A 21,808-nucleotide genomic window follows, 5' to 3' on the forward strand; every position below is an offset into this window, starting at 1 on the left:
TTTTAGCTGCTGGATTATTGTTGTGAGTTATATGCAGAGTGGGTTTCACATTAAGGCCATTAAGCTTCTCTATAAAATGCAAGCGGCTGGCGTCGAAGTCTAGGATACAGGATAAGCTCTTGAATTATATCAAGCGGACTAGCTGTTCTACTGCTAGATGAGTACCTGATAGTTAGACTCTACTGTGCCCAAGACATGCAAATAATGATGTCTACTCATATATACTGTTCAAAAAGTATATTAGTCGCTCGTGTTCGCAAAAGGAGATCAGGAAAACATTGTAGCACACCCGAGGCGGGAGTGTTTGTTTAATCAGCAGTTTTTGGTGCAGAGGCGGGAGTGTTTGTGAATAGATGGCCTATTGATTTATTCTTATGGTCCTTGTAGATCAAAGGCTCAGCTTCCTTTGAGGTGATCGGGATGATACTTGTTGCTGCTACTGCTTTCTTTTCTTTGTATGTGGCCCAGGTGACACTGTAAAGACCTGCGATGATTGCACATCCGCCTAAAACACTAAGATAGAAGGAGAAAAATAAAAAGAAACTGAGTCAGTTGGGAAAACTTCAGACACATCCCATCAATGGCTGAGATTAGCCTAGAGAGAAATGGAGAGTTTTGAACCTCCCCAAGTAGATAGGGCTTCCAAGGAAGATTCTGGACAAGAAGGCTGAGGCTGCAGGTTGAAGAGGATTATAAAGAGCAACCAAGGAAGGACCCAATATCTTATTTGACCACGTCAAGAGACCATAGTTGAGAGCAGACGCGATAACTCCCTGCACAGAGGAGGCAGTAAAGTTACTCATTTGGAGAAACCTAACATGGCCCAAAAGTTAGTTTATAACAGCAAACATATGGTGTTAGGAACTTACTGCGTAGACAACTGCAAAGAACTCTGATCTCGTGAGACTCCAGTTCGTCGAATCATTGGTCATGAAAAAAGCAGATGTCACCATAAACATGGTCCCAAAGAAATACGAGTATGCTGTGACTGAAAGGTTTGCTGGATACTTCTTTAAGACTGGAGCCTGAGATGGTTTACAAGCGATAAATAAACGGGGTCAGTCCAAAGACAAGAAGATATCTGAAACTGAAGTGTTTTGGATAATATGTAAGCAAAAATGACACATGCCTGAATAGCAAGAAAAGCAGCCATGCAAGTGCAGTTCCCAATCAAACACAAAACTCCCAAATTCCATCTCCCAAGTCCTAGTAAGCTAGACATGAAGTGTCCAGATGCTTCAGGGTGTTTTAAATCAACATGACCCAAGAACTCAGCCTCTGTTTCCCCAAACAAAGCCGGTCCACGAAACAAAACCATCAATACCGCCCCAGCGACACAGACCACCGTACCTCCTACCTTAGCTTGACCTTCTAGTTTGAATAAATTCAATCTCTCTGTTCTGCATCAACAACACACGAAAACGGAAAGAGAACAAGGCATTGATTCTCTGATCTTGCAAGAATCAGAGAAGTAAAGAAAGAGAGACTGATACAGTGGAATCTTTACCCCATAATGAGAGCTAAGATGAAAGTAAAAACAGGAATAGACGGTTGGATAGCTGCAGCATAAGTTGGATTGGTGTAGTTGAGACCAATGAGGAACAAAAGCTGATTGCCAAATATCCTAACAACATTCATAGGACCTTTTGATGATTACACATATCATGGAGATCAGAGAAAAGGGTTCAAGAAGAAAACTGTAATTACCCTGTTAAGCCGAGGAAGAAGAAAGCTAAGAGGAAGCGTCGATTCAAAGGAGGTCTTGTCTTCTTGTCACGGATATAAGCAAGAGGAGCAAGAATAGAGAGAGCGATGAGATCACGGAAAACGCAGAAGACGAGTTGGTTTACACCGACGTTGAGTGCAACTTTGGTAATGACGTGATAACCTCCGTTGAACAATTGTACAGCGACCATCGCCACGTGTGCCTTCCACGCTTCTCTCTCCACCGCACTCTCCATGTGCCGGTTTTTTCTTTTCCGACGAGTCTTGTTCCCGGAGAGAGAGGTGAAAGCCAGCGTGAATGAATCAAAAAGAGGAACTTTTTTGAAAAAAGATATTAAAAAAACTTGAAATTTGATTGCTTGATTATCACTTCGAATCTGTTCTTCTGTCAAAATGTGGATTTCGATTGAACAGAGACAGAGGAACAATAAATGATGACATCATGCTTCGGACACAAGCATGCATTGCGATTGATCCTATTTACCCGCCGTTCCATGATCACTAGACTTAGCTTCATTTTCATATTTTAATTATTATAGATATAGATAAATAAGTACACATATAGAACCTAAAATATTAAATACAGCATTGTAAAAATCATACAAAAATCTAGTGATAAATAAGAGGAATGAATACATAAATCATAAATGTGTTGTCTTACCGCTAAATTATTAGAGATAATTAAAACTATCTATCTAATCATATTATTATTATTTCTTACTAGATTTTTTTTGACACACATGTTCTTCAACAACACAATCTGTTTCCAAATGTAGAACTTTGCGCACATAGTGGCTGCTCAAAGCTCCCCTGCACATTGACGAGATTTGAAACATTGTTTTCTTCAACGTTTTCAAAATTAATTTGGTTTAAAAATTAGTCATAGATAAAACGATAAAACAAAACTTTTAAACCAAATTAATATTGTTTTGTTTTCATATTTATAATTTCATGTTTGTTTCTAGGAGTTCTAATTTCATTTAATTTGTTTAAATAGGTATGTGTTTTCATAACTTCAGTTTTTCAGAATTCTTAACCATAAGGTATATAAATAATGATTTGGTGAAACAAAAATTTACTAATGAAGACAAGTAGATGATAACTTCTATACTCTTTTTGATGATAAAATACAAAATCTGGTTTTAGTGAAAATTTTGTGCAAAGTTTTGAATGTTCATTTAACTGCAATATATATTTTGTTTTAAGCCACAAGGTTAATTTCATTATTGAGTCGTGACATTTTAGTATTTTACAGGTCGATTCATAAGATTTATATTTGTATGAAGAAGTTGTTTTTGTTTTGCTTCTCCAAAGAAGAAGTTGTATGAAAAAGATCTGACTCAGGGAGTTTGTTTGCTGATGAAGTGGGACAAACAAACTTCTAAATTATTAGAAAATTCAATTAAATTCCTACACATGTTACAAATTTGATTAGAAAATATGTCGCAATTATGCCGCAAATTGCAGCATGAAATGTCACGACTCACAAATCTGTTCAAATTTACTTCAATCGTTCATATGCGACGAACTCATATACTGTAGACAGTTTATAAATCATTGTAAATCCATTGTGAATTAAAATTTGTTATTAATTTTCTATAGCTATAAACATCCCTTCGGTTTTTGCGGAATTTCTTTATAGTAGTGTGTGTATACTCCAACTATCCTTTTTAGTTTTGTTAAATACTATACTTTAACTATCTTTTTAAGATCAAATTAAGCAAGTATTACGTGTAATAAGTACTGGAAAAGAAAATGTGTAATGGTGACGGTGAGAGGAATAAATCGACGAAACCTCTTAAACAATGCATGTGAAAACTTTCCTTTTTCTAGTATATTTTTAGAGGAAAAACAAGACAGTTGAAGTAAGACACAAGCAGATGTGTGGTTACTTCTATTTGAAAGATTGTCTTGCAAGCAATATGTATTAAATATAAAAGTTAATATACATACATGTGATGCATCCATATGTACGTATAAAAACACATGTAAGCCTAAAATCATTTATTATCTCGGAATGCATGCGATTCTTACTTAGTTCGAGTTCCAATCCATATACTGCAAACAATTATTTTTTAACCCCTGCTTTGGGAGACTAGAAACTTACATTCAGATATAAAAAAAAATGATTTTAAAATTTGAAAAAGGTCTTGTTAATTCCAAAACAAAATTAAGCCCTCATATTCTTTTGTAACTAGAACTTTTTTTTGTTGATTTATGAAATAGTGAATTTTTTATTTTATTTGTTAATTTGAAAGTCATATAGATATGATAAATGATAAAGTCATATAGATATAATATATTTACTGTTTTATGCAACTCTCTATTTTAATTCTCTAAAAATTTCATACATCATCTTTTCCAACAAAGATGAACTATCGATACCATAAAAGTATCCCCACATGTGTTTGGTACCAAAAGATGCTGCGTAGATATGAGTGCGAGACTTAGTTTGAAACACAAGTTTTCTGAGAAACACACACACACTAATCAATATATTATATGTACTTATGTATATATATGGATACATGTGTGTGTGTTGATAATGAGAGAGGAGAAAGAAAGCAAAAGGTTTGAAAAAGAAGACCACATGTTGAGGGATCATATCACATGCTCCTTAACCCCACTTTTTTCTTCTCCTTTTTCCTCAAGCTTCTTTGTTTCTTCTTTATTCACTCCTAAATATGCACATAGCTCATATAGAATTATCACACATATTGCCAAACATATATATACACATTTGCCAAAGATATGGATACATATTTGCCAAACATGTATGTACATACAATGGTTTGTTCGCTAATAATCTATATTTGTTCTATTAAAAAAAAAATCTATATTTGTTTTTACTAATTCCAAGGACATTAATTGTGGTCTAATTACCTTGACACTTGGAGTAGTTTCCGAAGAAGCAGTAAATATTAAATTTAATGTGTTCGGAGATGTGATAGGATAATTGAAAACCACATTCTTTGATATATGAAATTTCGACAAGTCCACGGTATCAAATTCATCGGATGAACAATATAGTTGACTTTCTTAGGATATCAGAACGGTTTGAAATTTCAGAAAATAGTTTTCAGTTTGATACATAAATTTCGACTATCTGTTAGATATCTAATTACATATGGTTCTAATCAAGTGTGATTTTTTAAAAAAAAAATTCATCCGTTTCAAAAAAATTTGATATTTTTGAGAAAAAATGGACTCAAACTATGTTTTAGTTTTTGATGAAAATTTTGTTATATTATCGTTATGTTTTATGATCATTTATATTCTGAAATTTATTTTTTTATTAGTTGAATTGTTTTTTACGTAAATAATAAATGATATTTTGTTTTTAAAAAACTAAATTTTTAATCTATTTATAAAATCTTAAATATCAATTATTTTGAAATGGAGGAAATAAATATTTATATGAGAATATAGACTGATGTGTTTGATCTCTATGTGAATAAAAAGAAACATTTAGCATTAAAAATAAATAAAAGAGCCCGTTAGTTACGAATTCAAATTTAAAATTTAAGTTACTAGGAGTGAGCTAATTATAAATTGAGTAGCAAAGAAAATCTAAAAAGGCTCCAACTTTTCCCCTCAATACGGGAAGACAAAATTGTTTTCTAATCTGACGTTTCGAAATGAAAAAAGGAAGAATTTTTTTTTCTAATAACTTAATTTTTTTTGAAGCAGTGGTTTAGTGATATATGCGATTATGCGTAACTCATGTAAACGATTTCTTTGACGCCGTTAACAAAAAACAAAAAGTTGTGGTCAAAATTACCCAAACTGAACCGACAGAAACAATAAACCAAACCAGACCAGTATTCCCAATTCTTATGTTTTTCCTATATTAAACTGTAAAAATGGATTGATCAAATTATGTATTTTAATGTATGTTTCTTGTTCGAAATTACAAAACCTGAAAAAGATAAATAATGAGGAATAATAAATCATTAAACCGGAACCGAAATATTGGTTTGATGCGGTATTATCCTAAAACTGTTTATCGACGTCGTCTAACAATTTTAACTTGGAAATTCTCTCTTTATTTATTTAATGTTTTGTGCCTTTTACTTCATCTCTGCTTTGAGAAGAAGGATCAATAAATGCACTTGAACACACACACACACTCTCTCTCTCCAAGTCTCCTCCACTCTCTCTCTCTTTCGAATCCGCCATTGCTAAAGCATTTCCTTCTCTGTAAGTCCTCAAATCTCACTGCCCGTTTTTCCATAGTGCCTTTTGCTTCCCGGAAAACTACTACTCTTATTCCAAGCTTCTTCCTTTTTATTACTCTGATCGTTTGATCCGATTTCGAGTCACCGTCTTTAAGAGAAAGATCTAAAGACAGCTTGGTATTAGAGTAATTAGATATTGAAGTAGATTCAGCAATGTATTTACATATTGTTCAGTGATTTTGTCTCTGTTTGCTGATTCATGGACGTTGGATTGAGTCAGGAAAGTTGCTAAATTTGGGTCAAACCGCGAGACTATTTTGGATTTTAATTTATAAATTTTGTAACTTTAGTTTCTGGGCATCTCTCTAGTGTCACTACAAATTCGTTTGGATACATACTCAAATCAAATGTGACTGATTTGTTTGTGCAGGGGAGTCACCTAAATGGTAGACAATATTAGCAGAATGGATTCGATGCAGCAACGAAGAGGTGGTATTGTATCTCTCTCTCCAGCTCAGACACCACGATCAAGTGATAAATCGGCCAGAGAATCGAGATCTTCTGAGTCAAACTCCACCAATAGAAATGATAAAGAAAAGGGTGTGAATGTGCAGGTCTTATTGCGTTGCAGGTGTGCTTTTTAGCTCTTAAGTTTTCTCGGAGTGTTTTTTTTTTTGTTGCCTCTTTTGGGTTTTAGTCAGATCTTTCTCACCGGTTTTTGGTTCTTATAGGCCATTGAGCGAGGACGAGGCCAGAGTTCATACACCGGTGGTGATTTCCTGTAACGAGCATCGTAGAGAAGTTGCTGCTACTCAGAGTATTGCTGGAAAGCACATTGATAGACATTTTGCTTTCGACAAGGTTACAGAGTTGATAAATGTTGTCTTAAGCCTGTTTCTTGATTGTGCGTTATCCCTCAATTGTGTCGTTTTCTCTCTGAAACTCTCAGGTATTTGGTCCAGCATCTCAACAGAAGGACTTGTATGACCAAGCCATTTGTCCAATTGTGTTTGAAGTACTTGAGGGTTACAACTGTACCATCTTTGCCTATGGTCAGACCGGAACTGGAAAGACATATACAATGGAAGGAGGTGCAAGGAAAAAGGTCAGTCCTGATGAAACGAACGTTGTATGCTTCAGTATGATTCAGTGTACTTTTCATGTGTTTGTGATAAATAGTTATGATTGCTGTTTTTGTAGAATGGTGAGTTCCCGAGTGACGCAGGTGTTATTCCAAGAGCTGTTAAGCAGATTTTCGACATATTAGAAGCTCAGGGGGCTGAGTATAGCATGAAAGTTACCTTCCTAGAACTATATAATGAGGAAATCTCAGATCTTTTAGCACCAGAAGAGACTACAAAATTTGTAGATGAGAAGTCTAAAAAATCGATTGCTCTCATGGAAGACGGGAAAGGAAGTGTCTTTGTCCGTGGGTTGGAAGAAGAGATAGTGACTACAGCGAATGAAATATACAAAATCTTGGAAAAAGGCTCGGCGAAAAGGCGTACAGCTGAAACTCTTTTGAACAAGCAAAGTAGTCGCTCTCATTCAATATTTTCTATCACCATTCACATCAAGGAAAACACTCCAGAGGGAGAAGAGATGATCAAATGTGGGAAACTTAATCTTGTTGACCTTGCTGGTTCCGAGAATATCTCACGTTCTGGTGCACGAGAGGTATACTTATCTTATTATCATCGTCCCTGATGTAAGTTCTTGAACAATGAAAGAGGCAGTGTCTTCAACGCAGTCATGAACCTAGTGCTAACTAATATGACAACGGTTGTTGCAGGGACGAGCCAGGGAAGCTGGAGAGATCAACAAGAGTTTACTTACTCTTGGCCGTGTCATTAATGCGCTTGTTGAGCATTCTGGTCATATTCCTTACAGGTACAAGTTGTCAGTTGTAAGCAACTGATAGTTTGTAATCTTCTGGATGTCTTCAATTAAAGGCTTGACATCAGAGGGTACTCAGCTATTGCTTTTGAATTTTTCCAGAGATAGCAAATTGACGAGGCTCTTGAGGGATTCATTGGGAGGAAAGACTAAAACGTGTGTAATCGCAACAATTTCACCTTCCATCCACTGTTTAGAAGAGACTCTAAGCACTTTGGATTATGCACATCGCGCTAAGAATATCAAGAACAAACCAGAGGTGAGGGTCATTCTTCTGCAATATAATCTCTTGCGCAAACGAACGGCTCTAAAACTTCCTCTTTATTCCAGATCAACCAGAAGATGATGAAATCTGCTGTCATGAAAGATCTGTACTCTGAGATTGACCGACTGAAGCAAGGTATGCGTATGATCATTTTATGTACTGGTTTTTCAAGGCATTCTTTGATTGGTATTGTAATGTTAACTCGTTTTCCCATCTGCTTAATAATTGTCATACATGTTCTTAGAGGTATATGCTGCGAGAGAGAAAAATGGGATATATATTCCAAAAGACCGATATCTTCAAGAGGAGGCTGAGAAAAAGGTTTAAGTTTTCTCTGAACAGAATGGTTCTTATCATCTCCTTCCTCGTTTCCAATCCTGAGTGTGAAATTTGTGTTTCAATCACAGGCAATGGCTGAAAAGATAGAAAGATTAGAACTGCAATCAGAATCCAAGGACAAGGTATAAACCCACATTTCATATCCCATTAGCACCTCACATGACATTTTTATAACAATTGTGTTGGCCCTGCAGCAAGTAATTGATCTTCAGGAGCTATACAATTCTCAGCAGCTTTTATCTGCAGAGTTGAGTGAGAAACTTGAGAAAACTGAGGTAGACTTCCAACTCCTCCTGAAACTATTTCTGTCTCTATTGATTGAAATGCACGAAAAGGTAACTGTTTTTTCTCTACGAATATCAGAAAAAGCTTGAGGAAACGGAGCACTCCTTGTTTGATCTTGAAGAAAAATATAGACAGGCGAATGCAACAATTAAAGAGAAGGAATTTGTGATATCTAATCTCCTCAAGTCAGGTACTTGATTTTCTTTTCAAGCCTTCTCACAAGGAGAAAAGCCTATGTTTGTGTTTGAAGTTTCTGATAACACTTCTGTGTGACATTTAGAAAAATCACTTGTGGAGCGAGCCTTTCAGCTGCGGACAGAACTAGAAAGTGCAGCATCAGATGTTTCCAGTTTGTTTTCTAAAATAGGTAAACGAATCACGGATCAAAATTTTCAACTTTTGTTAATGTATGTTCCCTGGTTTATAAATGCGCTTGTATTGCAGAAAGAAAGGACAAAATCGAGGACGGAAACAGATGTCTCATCCAAAACTTCCAGTCACAGCTCACACAACAGCTTGAGCTATTGCATAAGACTGTAGCTTCTTCTGTGAATCACCAAGAGGTTCAACTAAAACACATGGAGGAAGACATGGAGTCCTTTGTGTCGACAAAATCTGAGGTGAGAGATTTATTGTTTTTGTCTTTGTGGCCTTTTTGTTTTCAGTGACCCATCCTGGCCTCACTCTTTGCTTTTTTCTTTTAAAGGCTACTGAAGAACTCCGTGAGAGGCTTTCAAAATTGAAGGCAGTGTATGGTTCTGGCATCGAAGCTCTTGATAACATAGCTGTGAAGCTAGATGGAAATTCTCAATCAACATTTGGTAGCCTGAACTCAGAAGTTTCGAAACATTCGCATGAACTAGAAAATGTAACTTTAACACTTTAACTATCCCACTAGACAATTGACTATACCAGTGATATCTCTGTTCTGAGTCAATCTCCTTCCTTTGTTGTCTCGTGCAGGTTTTCAAAGGTTTTGCTTCTGAGGCTGACACCTTATTACAAGATCTCCAAAGTAGCCTTAACAAACAGGAAGAGAAGCTTATTGCATTTGCTCAGCAGCAACGGAAGGTTTAGGAATCTTCTATGATCTTTTAAAGGTTACAATCTTGATATCAGACATTTCAGTCGAAATATTGATATCTGCAGGCACACTCGCAAGCGATGAATTCAGCAAGGTCAGTTTCAAAAGTAACAGTGGAATTCTTCAAGACTCTAGACACACATGCTACCAAACTTACCGGGATAGTGGAAGAGGCACAGACAGTTAACCACAAGAAATTGAGCGAATTTGAAAACAAGTTTGAGGTGATTCCGGTTCTTGGCTTCTTGACACATGTGCAGCTGCAAATGACTTGGGTAGGCTTTAATGCTGTTTCCTCTGTCATGTAGGAATGTGCTGCGAATGAAGAGAGACAATTGCTAGAGAAAGTAGCAGAACTTCTGGCAAATTCTAATGCTAGGAAGAAAAACCTTGTACGTATGCAATTCCATATGTTAATTCTTAGGAAATGCAATTGATTTAAGGCTTTGAGTAAACTCTTCAATCGTTCTCTTAGGTCCAAATGGCTGTACAAGATCTACGCGAGAGCGCATCCACCAGAACAACCACCCTACAGCATGAGATGTCAACGATGCAAGATTCAACCTCTACCATTAAATCTGAGTGGAACCTTCACATGGTGAAAACAGAGTCAAACTATCACGAGGACACTTCAGCGGTTGAGAGCGGGAAGAAAGCGATGCAAGAAGTTCTCTTGAACTGGTAAGATCTCACAGTTTCATTATTACAAAAGCACATAACATTATATCTTCCCAAGTTTATTTCATGCTTTTGCGTGAACTTTTGAAATGGATAATTGTAGCTTGGAGAAGGCAGAGATGAGTGCACATCAATGGAGGAAAGCTCAAGAATCACTGGTCAGTCTAGAACGAAACAACGTAGCTTCTGTTGACTCAATCGTTAGGTATGGTTTTCACCGAGATAAATCCGTTTATGATCTGTTTCAAGTCACTTATCACTTCAATCTCTCAAACAGAGGAGGGATGGATGCCAATGAGAATCTACGCTCTCAGTTCTCGTCCGCTGTATCGTCCTCTCTTGATGTTTTTGATGCTGCTAATGGCAGCCTCCTTACTTCCATTGATCGTGAGTAGAGCTAACTAATTTTCTTGGAATATACAGATTCGAAACAAACAAAAAATCCTCCATTGTTTGCTGAAAGTTTATCCTATTTTTCAGATTCGTTGAAACTCGATAACGATGCATGTGCAAAGGTCAACTCCATGATCATCCCATGCTGTGAAGACTTGATAGAGCTCAAGAGTGATCACAATCACAAGATCGTAGAGATCACAGACAACGCAGGGAGATGTCTTCTTGATGAATACGTGGTAAGTTTTAAGGTTTCATTTCGCACAAATCGTGAAAACCGCAACATATCAGACATTATTGTTGGTTTTACAGTCTGGTAACGATAGGGAACGTGTTTTTTTGTTCCAACAGGTGGATGAACCTTCGTGTTCAACGCCGAGGAAAAGACTAATCGACATACCGAGCATTGAGTCCATTGAGGAACTTAGAACTCCAGCGTCTGAGGAGTTACTGAGAGCGTTTCGAGATGAGAAACTGTCGAAGCAAGCCAATGGAGATGCTGCAAAGCAGCAGCAACAACACGTTATACGTGCTTCCTCTGTTTACGAGGCAGCTGTGTCAGAGTCAAGATTTCCACTCTCTGCTGTAAACTGAAACACTTAAAGAGGATTTGGTTTTACAGAAGCCAAGATGAGAAGAAGGTTACTGTGTCACACTGTACAGAGAGAGTATTGTTTGCATACACGTGAATACTCTTTTTTATTTATTGAGTTTTGGTTTGAGGAATTTACAAAAACTTCAGTTTTATTACTATTCTTTATTTGTTTATTTATTTGTAATGTTTATTAGTTGGAACCAAAGGAATATATTATCTTCTGAATCAGTAGATTATGTATGAGTTGTGCCAATCTTTATAATACCTTCTTGATTGTGCCAATCTTTATGCATAATTTTTACGTCACAAATCGAATCGAAAAGTTTATTAACACCTTCTTGCGTTCTCTATATTTGATCATATTCTTAGTCTTTAGGAAGACATGGCAAAGGCTCGTTTCAAGCAAATGGATCATCTAAACTTGTCAACATTTGTTTACTCTTTAACGATATGATTGTTTTGTGCATGAGTGTCAGGCATAATTGATTTCCTTGTCGTTATAATTGTCTGAACTTGTTAAGGAAAATTGTCTATGTAAGTTATATCTGCGACTTTCTTACTTAATAAGGATGTGTGTGTGTTTGTGTGTGGTCTTAATAAATAAAGTAGGGCTTGCTTTCAGATTTTACTCTTTAATTGGCCTTCTTAATCTCTTGTCCAAGCTTTCTCGAGAACAAAACATCCTCATTTTGGTCTACATTGTATCTCTTAGTGACGAACTCATGATGATTATTATTGTCAGAAATGTCAATTATATTGAACCGGCTGTTAACTATTGTACTTGTTATTTTCTTGATGCTGAAAGTGTTGATTCTAAGATGAGAAAAATCTGAGAAAGTATGCTAAAGGGCCTCCATGGTACGATATCCTAATTAGGATTAGAATCCTATTAGAATAGAGTTTTGGGGCGTTATAAATACAGATTTTTAGGGTTGTATTATTCATTAACACAATAATAAAGAAACTCTAATGCCTCAATACATTTTCTCTCCAAAATTTACGTTTTTCTTCTAATTTACTCTAACTCTCACTAGAAAGTTTGATTATCGTTTCTGCCTATGTCAATCACGATGCAAAGTGTAAAAGATATAACACAGAGACTATACGTTGAACACACTGATTTTGCAAAACACCTTTTTGCCTCTTATTAGAAATCACTTAAACAGTCATAAATGATCTGTTTAATCAGTTTTACACGACCTTGCACAGCAATTCGACACTGACCAATTCCTAATCTACCCAACCTAACACAACAACAGTTGTGCAACTAGATTACAATCACTCACCAAGAACCTCACGTTTCACTCAGCTTCTTGTGAATGTTGCTCTCTCAATTCTTGCTCGGGACGGCCAAACCTGCCGAGCCCCTTTCCCTTAGGATTTATACCCTTTTGTCTCGAGTATATCTCCTTTCCATTTTCTGCTAAGATTCTGATCTTCCTTTCTTGTTATGAGGATCTTCTTCCTTTCCTTGGATCAGTAGTGCCACGTCAACATTCATCCTGCATCCTACGTGTCACTTGCAAACTTGTGTTATTCCCGCTCTTCCATGTGTAACCCATCTTGCCTTGTGGAGTCACGACTCTTACAATCTCCCCCTTTTTATCTGAATGTGATACTCCAAGCTTTCCTGAAAAAACCAACCAACACGCACATACAAACTATCCAAAACAATAAAGATATTCAATGTGCCAGAAGGACATTCCAACACCTTTTAAAGCCAAACATCCATAAGTCCAGACAAGCTTTTAGAAACCGAAAATCAAACCAAAAGCACAACAACTCAAACAAGGTTCACGCATAAGACACAGGGATGAGACATAGTAACGAAAACTTAAAATACATCTAAAATGCATCTAGTTTCCATCATCACTCGTGTCGTCGCTATTCTCCCCCTCAGCTGATGCGCCACCACTCTGCTCCCCTTCAACCGAACGATCCTCATCTCCATCACCGTTTGCAGTCGCCCTTAACTCAGCATATTCTCCCCCTGCTTGAGTGCACATTTAGATAAAAACACACAAACATAGAAAGATGACCAAATCTGAGACACTTACCTCGAACCCGGAGCTGAACTCGTTTGAGCCACGTAGCCAGCTGGTCCAAATCAGCAGCAAGAGACGGAGCCGTCTGAGGTTCATCATCGCCAGAGCCCTTCCCAGCTTTCGGATCCAAAGTGATCTTGAGAGGAAAACCAGCAAGAGGTTGATCGCCTCGATGGCCCGTAACCGTGTGCTGAAAACTGAGGAGTTGGAAGATGAGGTTGGGAAACATCAGCTTGTTGTTACCATCTCAGGAGTCCGAGCGGCGGTCAGAATTTGGTCGTACACCAACCGACCAAAATTGATCTTATGTCCTTGCACAATGTGAGCGAGAAGACGAATGCGATCCTTAACCATGGTGGTATTGTTGGTTGTCGGCATCCAGTTGCAGCAGCACAGCTTGTAGATAACCCCATGGAGAGGAGTAAGGTGCCGGGAGCGAAAGCCTTCCCACCGATGCTTACGACCGCTGGACACACACTGGACAGCTTCATCAATGTTGATTCGTTCCCACTCACCATGAGGCAATGAGTCATCAACCAAGAACATCTTGTTAATGATTTCCGGTGTAAATTCAAACATCAAGCCACGGACATAAAGGCGGTTCGTGCCAAGGTGATATTCCAAATCCCCCAGATTGGCATAAAACTCATGGACAACAGTTGGTTTGTAGGGTTCCACATCGAGTACCGTATAGATCAAACCTGCATCATCAATGATCTTGCGTGCTCCCACGAGTTTTGAATCATCGAGAGGGAGATACTTCTGATTGTGGAACGAACGAAGACGAAAGGAGACAAACCTGTCCTTAGCAGCTAGAGAGGAAAAGTTGTCGATGGGTCGCAAGCGTGGACGCGTAAGTTCCGGATGCATGCGATCCCGCACCACTTGCTCACGACGATTTTCAGAGTAGCGAGCCTCAAGAGCCAGGTAAAGCGGGTGATCTGCCTCACGGGGATCCACAAAGGCCTCAAGGTCCTCAGCAGAGTCTTCGTCCATCTCATCACCAGCAGAGGGGGCAAAGGGATTTGAGAAATCCTCCGGAGATGCCCGCGATCCGGCAAACAGATGGTCGAACTCATCGGCAGCAGAGGAATCCTCACTCTCGTCCTCTTCAGCACTTGGAATTTCAATTGGTGCTTTCCCGGAGCGAGATAGAGCCTTCCGTTTAGCTCGAAGACGCAGACGGGCTTCAGCGAGAGTTTCTTCGTCCGCTGGGGAACGGCGACGCGAAGCATCGATTGCGGAGGCAAGCAACTTGGCAGTGGCGGAGCGAGTGTTGCGCGGCATTGTGACCCAAGATGGAGAGACAGAAGCGGCTCGAGACAGTACCACACGATTAGGGTTCATGACACACGAAACGTCACCCTCCACCTTTTAAAGGATCGCGGGAAAGAACCCTAGTTAAACACAAACTCAGCCCACAGTTAGTGTAACAAATGGGCCAGAAGCCCAGAATAAGTGCAACAACCAAAAATCCTCACAAATGTCGATGCCCAAAAAAAATCTACAAGGCCCACAAATGTACAAGGTTCAAGATAGGAGGACCCTAGGCTCGAAATTGGAACACATCACACCCTGAGTAACACACACCAAGAATATCACCTGCTTCTATGTGTGAGCGAGTAAGCACAGCGGTTTTAGTTAGTGAGGGTGGTACACCATAAGCAAACAGAAATCAATATTTATCAGCTAACTCACTCTCTGGGTGGGAATGTGCAGCATACCCTTAGCCAAGGAGCCTTCACACATTCCATCAGCTGTCCAGCATCTCTCTCTTTTTCAGTCACTGCAGTCAAGAGAAGACGTGTTTGATCGAGGCTAACAGGAGAGCATTGCCAGGTGTGCACTTCAGCCATCACAGTCGAATGGTCCTACCGCAACAATGAATCACAGAGATGTACTATCAGATTCTATGCAAGATCATCACAGTGCTGCATTCCCCCAGCTGAGGAGCATTCACACTTACTCAAATTGAGTGATACACCATACGATGTGCATTAATTTTGTGTTAACCCCCCTTTTTCTTTATTAATTTTTTTTCTTTTGCACATGCTGAAGGTAGATCTCTGTGATCACTGCTGGCCCAACTAAGTGCAGCTTTCTCAGCTGAGTAGCTTTCACACACACCAAACGAACAGATCGAAAACAGGCTGGTAGTTAAGACCATTCTCACCGTGGCATGCACTCTCACATCGGCTTCCCCGATCATGCCAGTGATCAGAGTCAGACTTAAAGTGTGGTGACACCTCAGTCCAATCTGAGTGACAATCATACCGGGACACATCTCCCCACCAGCAGAGACTTAGAGTCCAGGAGAGGTGCTCAACAAGTGATTTACCAAGAGAGGTTTTTGAAGAACGTACACCAAATATACATGAACCGTGCACCACCCCCTGCGTAACACGCAAACTCAAAACTCACACACCCCTAAGGCCTTTCGCAGTCGAAGAAAACTGTTCAGGTCTAAGGGTTTTGTAAAGATATCAGGTAATTGTGACTCAGATGCAACATGTTCAATAACTGCAAGTTTATCCTCTACTAAACTTCGAACAAAGTGATGCCTGGTATCAATATGTTTTGTGCGAGAATGTTGAACAGGATTTTTAGTGAGATCAATTGCACTTTTATTGTCACACTTAACAAGGAAAGAGTCAGAAGTGATACCATAGTCAGCAAGCATTTGCTTCATCCAGAGCAGTTGAGTGCAGCAGCTCCTCAATGCCACATATTCAGCTTCTGCAGTGGACAATGACACGCAATTCTGCTTCTTGCTGTGCCAAGATACCATATTGTTCCCCAAGAAGAAACAGCCGCCGGACGTGCTCCTCCTGTCATCTAGACACCCAGTCCAATCTGCATAACAAAAACCAGCAAGATTTACATTAGTTTCCTTTGTGTAATGCATCCCATAATCCAAGGTTTCTTTAACGTATTTGATCACACGCTTGACAGCATTCAAGTGTGACACACGCGGTGATGCCTGATAGCGTGCACAGAGGCCAACACTCAGGCAGATGTCAGGTCGGCTTGCAGTAAGGTACAACAAACTCCCTATCATGGCACGGTACAGTTTCTCATCAACATGCTGTCCTCCTTCATCCTTGGACAGTTTGTTCGTAGTGCTCATGGGGGTGGTAGCACTTTTACTTGTCTGCATCTCGAACCGTCTCACAAGATTCTTCGAGTAGGTGCTTTGGGAAACAAAGATGCCTTCAGAAGTTTGTTTGACTTGTAACCCAAGGAAGTAGCTCAACTCCCCAACCATGCTCATCTGAAATTCCCTGGTCATTGTCACCACAAACTGATCAACCAAGCTCTGTTGTGTGGCACCGAAGATTATGTCATCAACATACACTTGAACAATCAGGATGTCTCGGCGCATGGTTTGGATAAACAGCGTCTTGTCCACACTTCCCCTCTGAAATCCGGCTTTCATCAAAAACTGAGCCAGTCGTTCATACCAAGCTCTAGGAGCTTGTTTCAAACCATAGAGTGCCCGCTTCAGTTTGTAGACATGGTTCGGGAATTCAGGATCCTCAAAGCCCTTGGGTTGAGCCACATATACCTCTTCCTGAAGCAGACCATTCAAGAATGCACTCTTCACATCCATTTGATAAAGAGTGATTTTCAATTTACAGGCAACCCCAAACAAGAGGCGAATTGATTCCAAACGAGCAACCGGAGCAAAAGTTTCGTCAAAATCAATCCCTTCAATCTGACAGTAGCCTTGTGCAACCAGTCGTGCCTTGTTTCTGATGACATTGCCGTCCTCATCAGACTTGTTTTTGAATATCCACTTAGTCCCCACAATGTTGACATTGGGTGGTGGTGGCACTAAGTCCCACACATCAAGTCGCACGAATTGTTCCAGTTCTTCGTGACATGCTGCAACCCAGAAATCATCTTCTAGAGCTTGTTGAACTGTGGTAGGCTCAGAGAATGATATGAAGCAGGCTAGCTTGACCATGGCTTTGAAGTCAATCTTTTTGTTTCTGGTTCTTCTCTCACCAAAAACATCACCGATGACATCATCAGAGGAGTGATTCTTGTGGACCGACTCTTGGTTCTGCTCCACAATATGGTCATGTGCACCACTGAGTTCTTCACCTTCGGCAGATCCTTCATCAACCTGGGCTTCAGTGTGTGACACACCATTGTCAAACGTTCCGGTTTCATCAGATATGAATTCTTCAAGAACACACGTGTTCTGGTCATCAAACACAACATTTATGCATTCTCCTACCATCTTAGTTCGATAGTTATACACTCTGAAAGCTCTACTGTTCACTGCGTAGCCCAAGAACATTCCTGTGTCACTTCTTGAATCGAATTTTCTAAGATTGTCCTTGTCATTGAGAATATAGCAAACACAGCCAAAATATAAAAGTAGCTCAGATTCGGTGTCTTGCCATTCCATATTTCGTAGGGAGTCGACTGAGTTCCAGGCTTCACGTACACACGGTTAATGATGTAACACGCTGTGTTTATTGCTTCAGCCCAAAAACGCGGAGCCACATTATTTCCGTGTAACATAGCCCTGGCCATTTCTTGTAGAGTCCTGTTTTTCCTCTCCACTACACCATTCTGTTGAGGAGTGCGAGGTGCTGAGTATTGGTGTTTGATTCCTTGGCTTTGACAGAATTTTTCAAATGCATCATTCTGAAACTCACCACCATGATCACTTCGAATCTGTATAATGCCACCTTTGTCTGTTTTCAGCTGCAGCGCAAGTATCTTGAAGCTTTCAGTTGCATCAGATTTTTCTCTCAGAAACCTGACCCATGTGTATCTTGAATAGTCATCAACAAGTACGTAGATGTACTTTTTACCATTAATGCTCTCAGTCTGGATTGGTCCCATGAGGTCCATGTGCAGTAGCTCAAGAATTCGTGATGAACGAATCTCACTCAGAGGCTTGTGTTGGACCTTTATCTGTTTTCCCTTTTGGCATGTTGCACACACGGTATCTGTGGAGTTCTCAAGGTTTGGAATTCCTCTTACGACTTCTGCCTTCACCAGTTTACTTAATCCTTTGACATTCATGTGACCTAACCGTTTGTGCCACAAGTCCAACTGGGATTCACGAGCTGAAAGACACTTGTTCGATGCACTCCACATGTAACAATTGTTACCAGACCGTATACCATAAAGAACCACGTTGCCATTCTCATCCAGAGCTTGGCACTCTTTACGTGTAAATACTACCTTCAAGCCCTCATCGCAAAGTTGACTGACACTGATTAGGTTTGCCTTCAAGCCATGAACATAATACACATTGACCAGCTGTGGCTGTTCCTCACCACAAAGATTGCCAACACCAAGAATCTTTGCATGTCCTCCATCACCAAAGGTAACTTGTCCTCCTTTGACTTTCTGTAATTGATCAAAGCTTTCCAGGTCTCCGGTCATGTGTCGCGAACACCCACTATCAAAATACCATGCACTCTCTACTTCACCATCAGTTGAGGTGTAGGCAACATTGCTCACAACTTTTGGAACAGTGGTTGAGATCCTGGACAAGTTACAAAGGACAGTTTCCTCAGTTAAGTCCTTTTGAGTCTCACAAATTGTCGCCTGATCTCCGTACATAATTCGTCTGTCAATCCACACCTTTCCAAAGTGCTTTGGTTCTGGGTAACACTGGCGCTGGCTCCAAGCCTTTTTTATAATTTTCTTCAGTTTGAAACATCTCCTCTTAATGTGGCCCGGTTTGTGACAAAAGAAACAGACTCGTTTCTTTTTCCCACCACTGATTGGCTTGACCTTTGTCTCTTGTTTCAGACACATGGTCTCTTCTTTTGATTCCTGAGTGACAGATTTTTCTATAACCTGGGGCTTTTCAGCACCCTCCTTTGAAGGTTCACTCACAGATGACTTTCCAGCACACTCCTTTGACAGTTCACTCACAGATGTTCCTCCATAAACAAAAACTGGAATTGTACCAGCTTGTGTCGTGGGACGATCTATCAGAACTCCTCCTGAATATCCCAAACCCCAATTCTTCTTCGGAGGATGTCCAGCACACAGAATCTTGTCCAGAGACTCAGCTCCAGTGTTGAGCATCCTGATCTTTTTATGATTCTCAACCAGCTGACTTTGAAGCTCTCTTGCCTTCTCCTTTTCAAGACACACAACCTCCCTCAGATTGTCGAGTTTATCTTCAAGAAACTTCCTTCTTTCTTGCTCTTTAGCTAACTCATCCTTCAGGTCCAAGTCCACTTCACCCTTCAAGTCGGTTGACTTGTCAGATTCATCAGCTGATAGAGGCGTTCGTTCCATTTCAAAGATGTTGAGCTGTGCCTTCAACAGTGCCTTGTCTTTTACTAACTGAAGATTTTCTGTGCTCAACTTCACCCAGTTGTCGTACAGTTTGCGGTATTCTGTCTTGGGATCTATGTCATCCTCTTCTGATTCAGACTCCGAATCTGTAAGTGCCGATTGAGATTTCTTCTCATCTTGAACCGTTAATGCCATAAAGTTAAGCATAAGGTTCTCGGTTTCTGGTTCCTCCTCCTCATCAGTGTCAGAGTCTTCAAACACGATCATGGACTTGTCCTTGCTTTTCAGATTGTTAGGACATTCGGCACTGGTGTGTCCGAAACCTTTGCACTCTCCACACTTCAGTTCTTTCCTCTTAGTCAAAGGACACTCACTCTTGAAGTGGCCGAAACCTTCACACTCATGGCACTGCAGGTCTCGTTTCTTTCCAGAACGGTCACTTTCGGTCCTCTTGTAATTTCCTCGATCCGAGTCTGATCTTTGAACCTTGGTGAATCGATTTTGCCCCTTTTCAACTCTTTTGAGCATCTTGTTGAAGTTCTTAGCAAGAAGACTAAGGTTTTCTTCCACCTGCATCATCCTTTTATCGTCATCAGTAACTGCGAAGGCAATACCCTTCTGACCACTCTTCTGATCATCTGTTGCCTCCATTTCCTCTGCCTTAAGTAGACCAACAAGTTTGTCAAACTTCAGGTTGTCTGTATCCATAGAGTATTTCACAACAGTTTTGTGAGCTGCAAATTTCGGAGGTAGACATCTAAGCAACTTCTTGACCAACTTCTTGTCCTTGTATGTTTTCCCAAGGACAGCAGCCTCATTCGCAATAGTGCTCAGCTTGGTGGTGAAACTCGCAATTGACTCATCCGCACTCATTTTGAGGTTCTCGAATTCAGAAGCCAAATGATCATTCGAGTCCTCTTAACACTTGTGTCGCCTTCAAAATGATTCACCAGAGTATCCCATGCTTCCTTTGCTGAATCACACCCTTGGATGATCCCAAATTCGTCCAGATCAACAGCAGCAAAGATAGCAGAAATAGCCTTAGAGTTAAACTTCGAAAGGTTTTTTTCAGTTTCAGTCCAGGTGTTCTTGGGTTTTTGAATCAGGATTTTCTTCCCATTCTCATCCTCAGACACAACAGTTGGGTACTCCCATCCTTGTTCCACAGCGGTCCAAGCGTCCTCGTCAATGGCCCTGATATGATGTCGCATACGAGCTTTCCAATGACCAAAGTTCCCTGCACGAAGTATCAGTGGCTTATGCACAGCAATCAACTCCTTGGAGGTCTCCATGATATCCACAGTCACCACAGAATCTAAACCTGATATAGTTCCACTGATCTAGATAGGCAACCGGCTCTGATACCAAATGTAAAGGATATAACACAGAGACTATACGTTGAACACACTGATTTTGCAAAACACCTTTTTGCCTCTTATTAGAAATCACTTAGACAGTCATAAATGATCTGTCTAATCAGTTTTACACGACCTTGCACAGCAATTCGACACTGACCAATTCCTAATCTACCCAACCTAACACAACAACAGTTGTGCAACTAGATTACAATCACTCACCAAGAACCTCACGTTTCACTCAGCTTCTTGTGAATGTTGCTCTCTTAATTCTTGCTCGGGACGGCCAAACCTGCCGAGCCCCTTTCCCTTGGGATTTATACCCTTTTGTCTCGAGTATATCTCCTTTCCATTTTCTGTTAAGATTCTGATCTTCCTTTCTTGTTATGAGGATCTTCTTCCTTTCCTTGGATCAGTAGTGCCACGTCAGCATTCATCATGCATCCTACGTGTCACTTGCAAACTTGTGTTATTCCCGCTCTTCCATGTGTAACCCATCTTGCCTTGTGGAGTCACGACTCTTACACAAAGGTCCATTAGTTTTATTCGTTCATCGTTGAGGGCTACGATATACATTTTTTTTTGTCAAAGCGATTTGTTCCCGAGAATGTTAGTGATTACTGATTTTATATTTCATATGTGAAATGATTTATAATTCAAACTACTTTCTTCTCTTAAATTTCGGACGAGA

General features: G+C 39.8%; 3 protein-coding genes across 3 annotated transcripts; 1 reads left to right on the forward strand and 2 right to left on the reverse strand.

The window, feature by feature from the left end:
- Positions 1 to 145: 145 nt before the first annotated feature.
- Positions 146 to 2,063, reverse strand: LOC18014128 (WAT1-related protein At3g45870). The gene is made up of 6 exons (XM_006418925.2): positions 1,708 to 2,063; positions 1,508 to 1,624; positions 1,130 to 1,400; positions 870 to 1,025; positions 622 to 773; positions 146 to 513 (listed from the first exon to the last, which is right to left on the reverse strand). The coding sequence occupies exons 1-6, from the start codon at positions 1,959 to 1,961 to the stop codon at positions 309 to 311; spliced, it is 1,155 nt and encodes a 384-aa protein (XP_006418988.1). The 5' UTR covers positions 1,962 to 2,063; the 3' UTR covers positions 146 to 308.
- A 3,800-nt stretch (positions 2,064 to 5,863) lies between these two features.
- LOC18013839 (kinesin-like protein KIN-5D) lies at positions 5,864 to 11,669 on the forward strand. Its single transcript, XM_006418926.2, has 23 exons — positions 5,864 to 5,925; positions 6,334 to 6,534; positions 6,635 to 6,764; positions 6,853 to 7,008; positions 7,104 to 7,580; positions 7,696 to 7,793; positions 7,902 to 8,058; positions 8,130 to 8,199; positions 8,309 to 8,385; positions 8,472 to 8,525; positions 8,598 to 8,678; positions 8,767 to 8,878; positions 8,969 to 9,055; positions 9,133 to 9,308; positions 9,395 to 9,556; positions 9,652 to 9,759; positions 9,838 to 9,996; positions 10,081 to 10,164; positions 10,248 to 10,453; positions 10,554 to 10,655; positions 10,728 to 10,837; positions 10,931 to 11,082; positions 11,195 to 11,669. Exons 2-23 carry the CDS (start codon positions 6,347 to 6,349, stop codon positions 11,435 to 11,437), a joined length of 3,189 nt encoding a protein of 1,062 aa, XP_006418989.1. The 5' UTR covers positions 5,864 to 5,925; positions 6,334 to 6,346; the 3' UTR covers positions 11,438 to 11,669.
- A 1,259-nt stretch (positions 11,670 to 12,928) lies between these two features.
- Positions 12,929 to 21,054, reverse strand: LOC112084480. Its single transcript, XM_024153624.1, is given in 9 exon segments — positions 12,929 to 13,068; positions 13,312 to 13,428; positions 13,496 to 13,673; positions 13,727 to 14,854; positions 15,208 to 15,354; positions 15,657 to 15,784; positions 15,905 to 17,866; positions 17,869 to 20,670; positions 20,673 to 21,054. Coding segments are annotated over 9 exon segments (6,984 nt in total).
- Between the last annotated feature and the right edge of the window lie 754 nt (positions 21,055 to 21,808).

Source organism: Eutrema salsugineum, unplaced genomic scaffold (genome assembly GCF_000478725.1).
Source record: "Eutrema salsugineum unplaced genomic scaffold, Eutsalg1_0 scaffold_4, whole genome shotgun sequence".
In the NCBI taxonomy this organism is placed as follows: domain Eukaryota; kingdom Viridiplantae; phylum Streptophyta; class Magnoliopsida; order Brassicales; family Brassicaceae; genus Eutrema; species Eutrema salsugineum.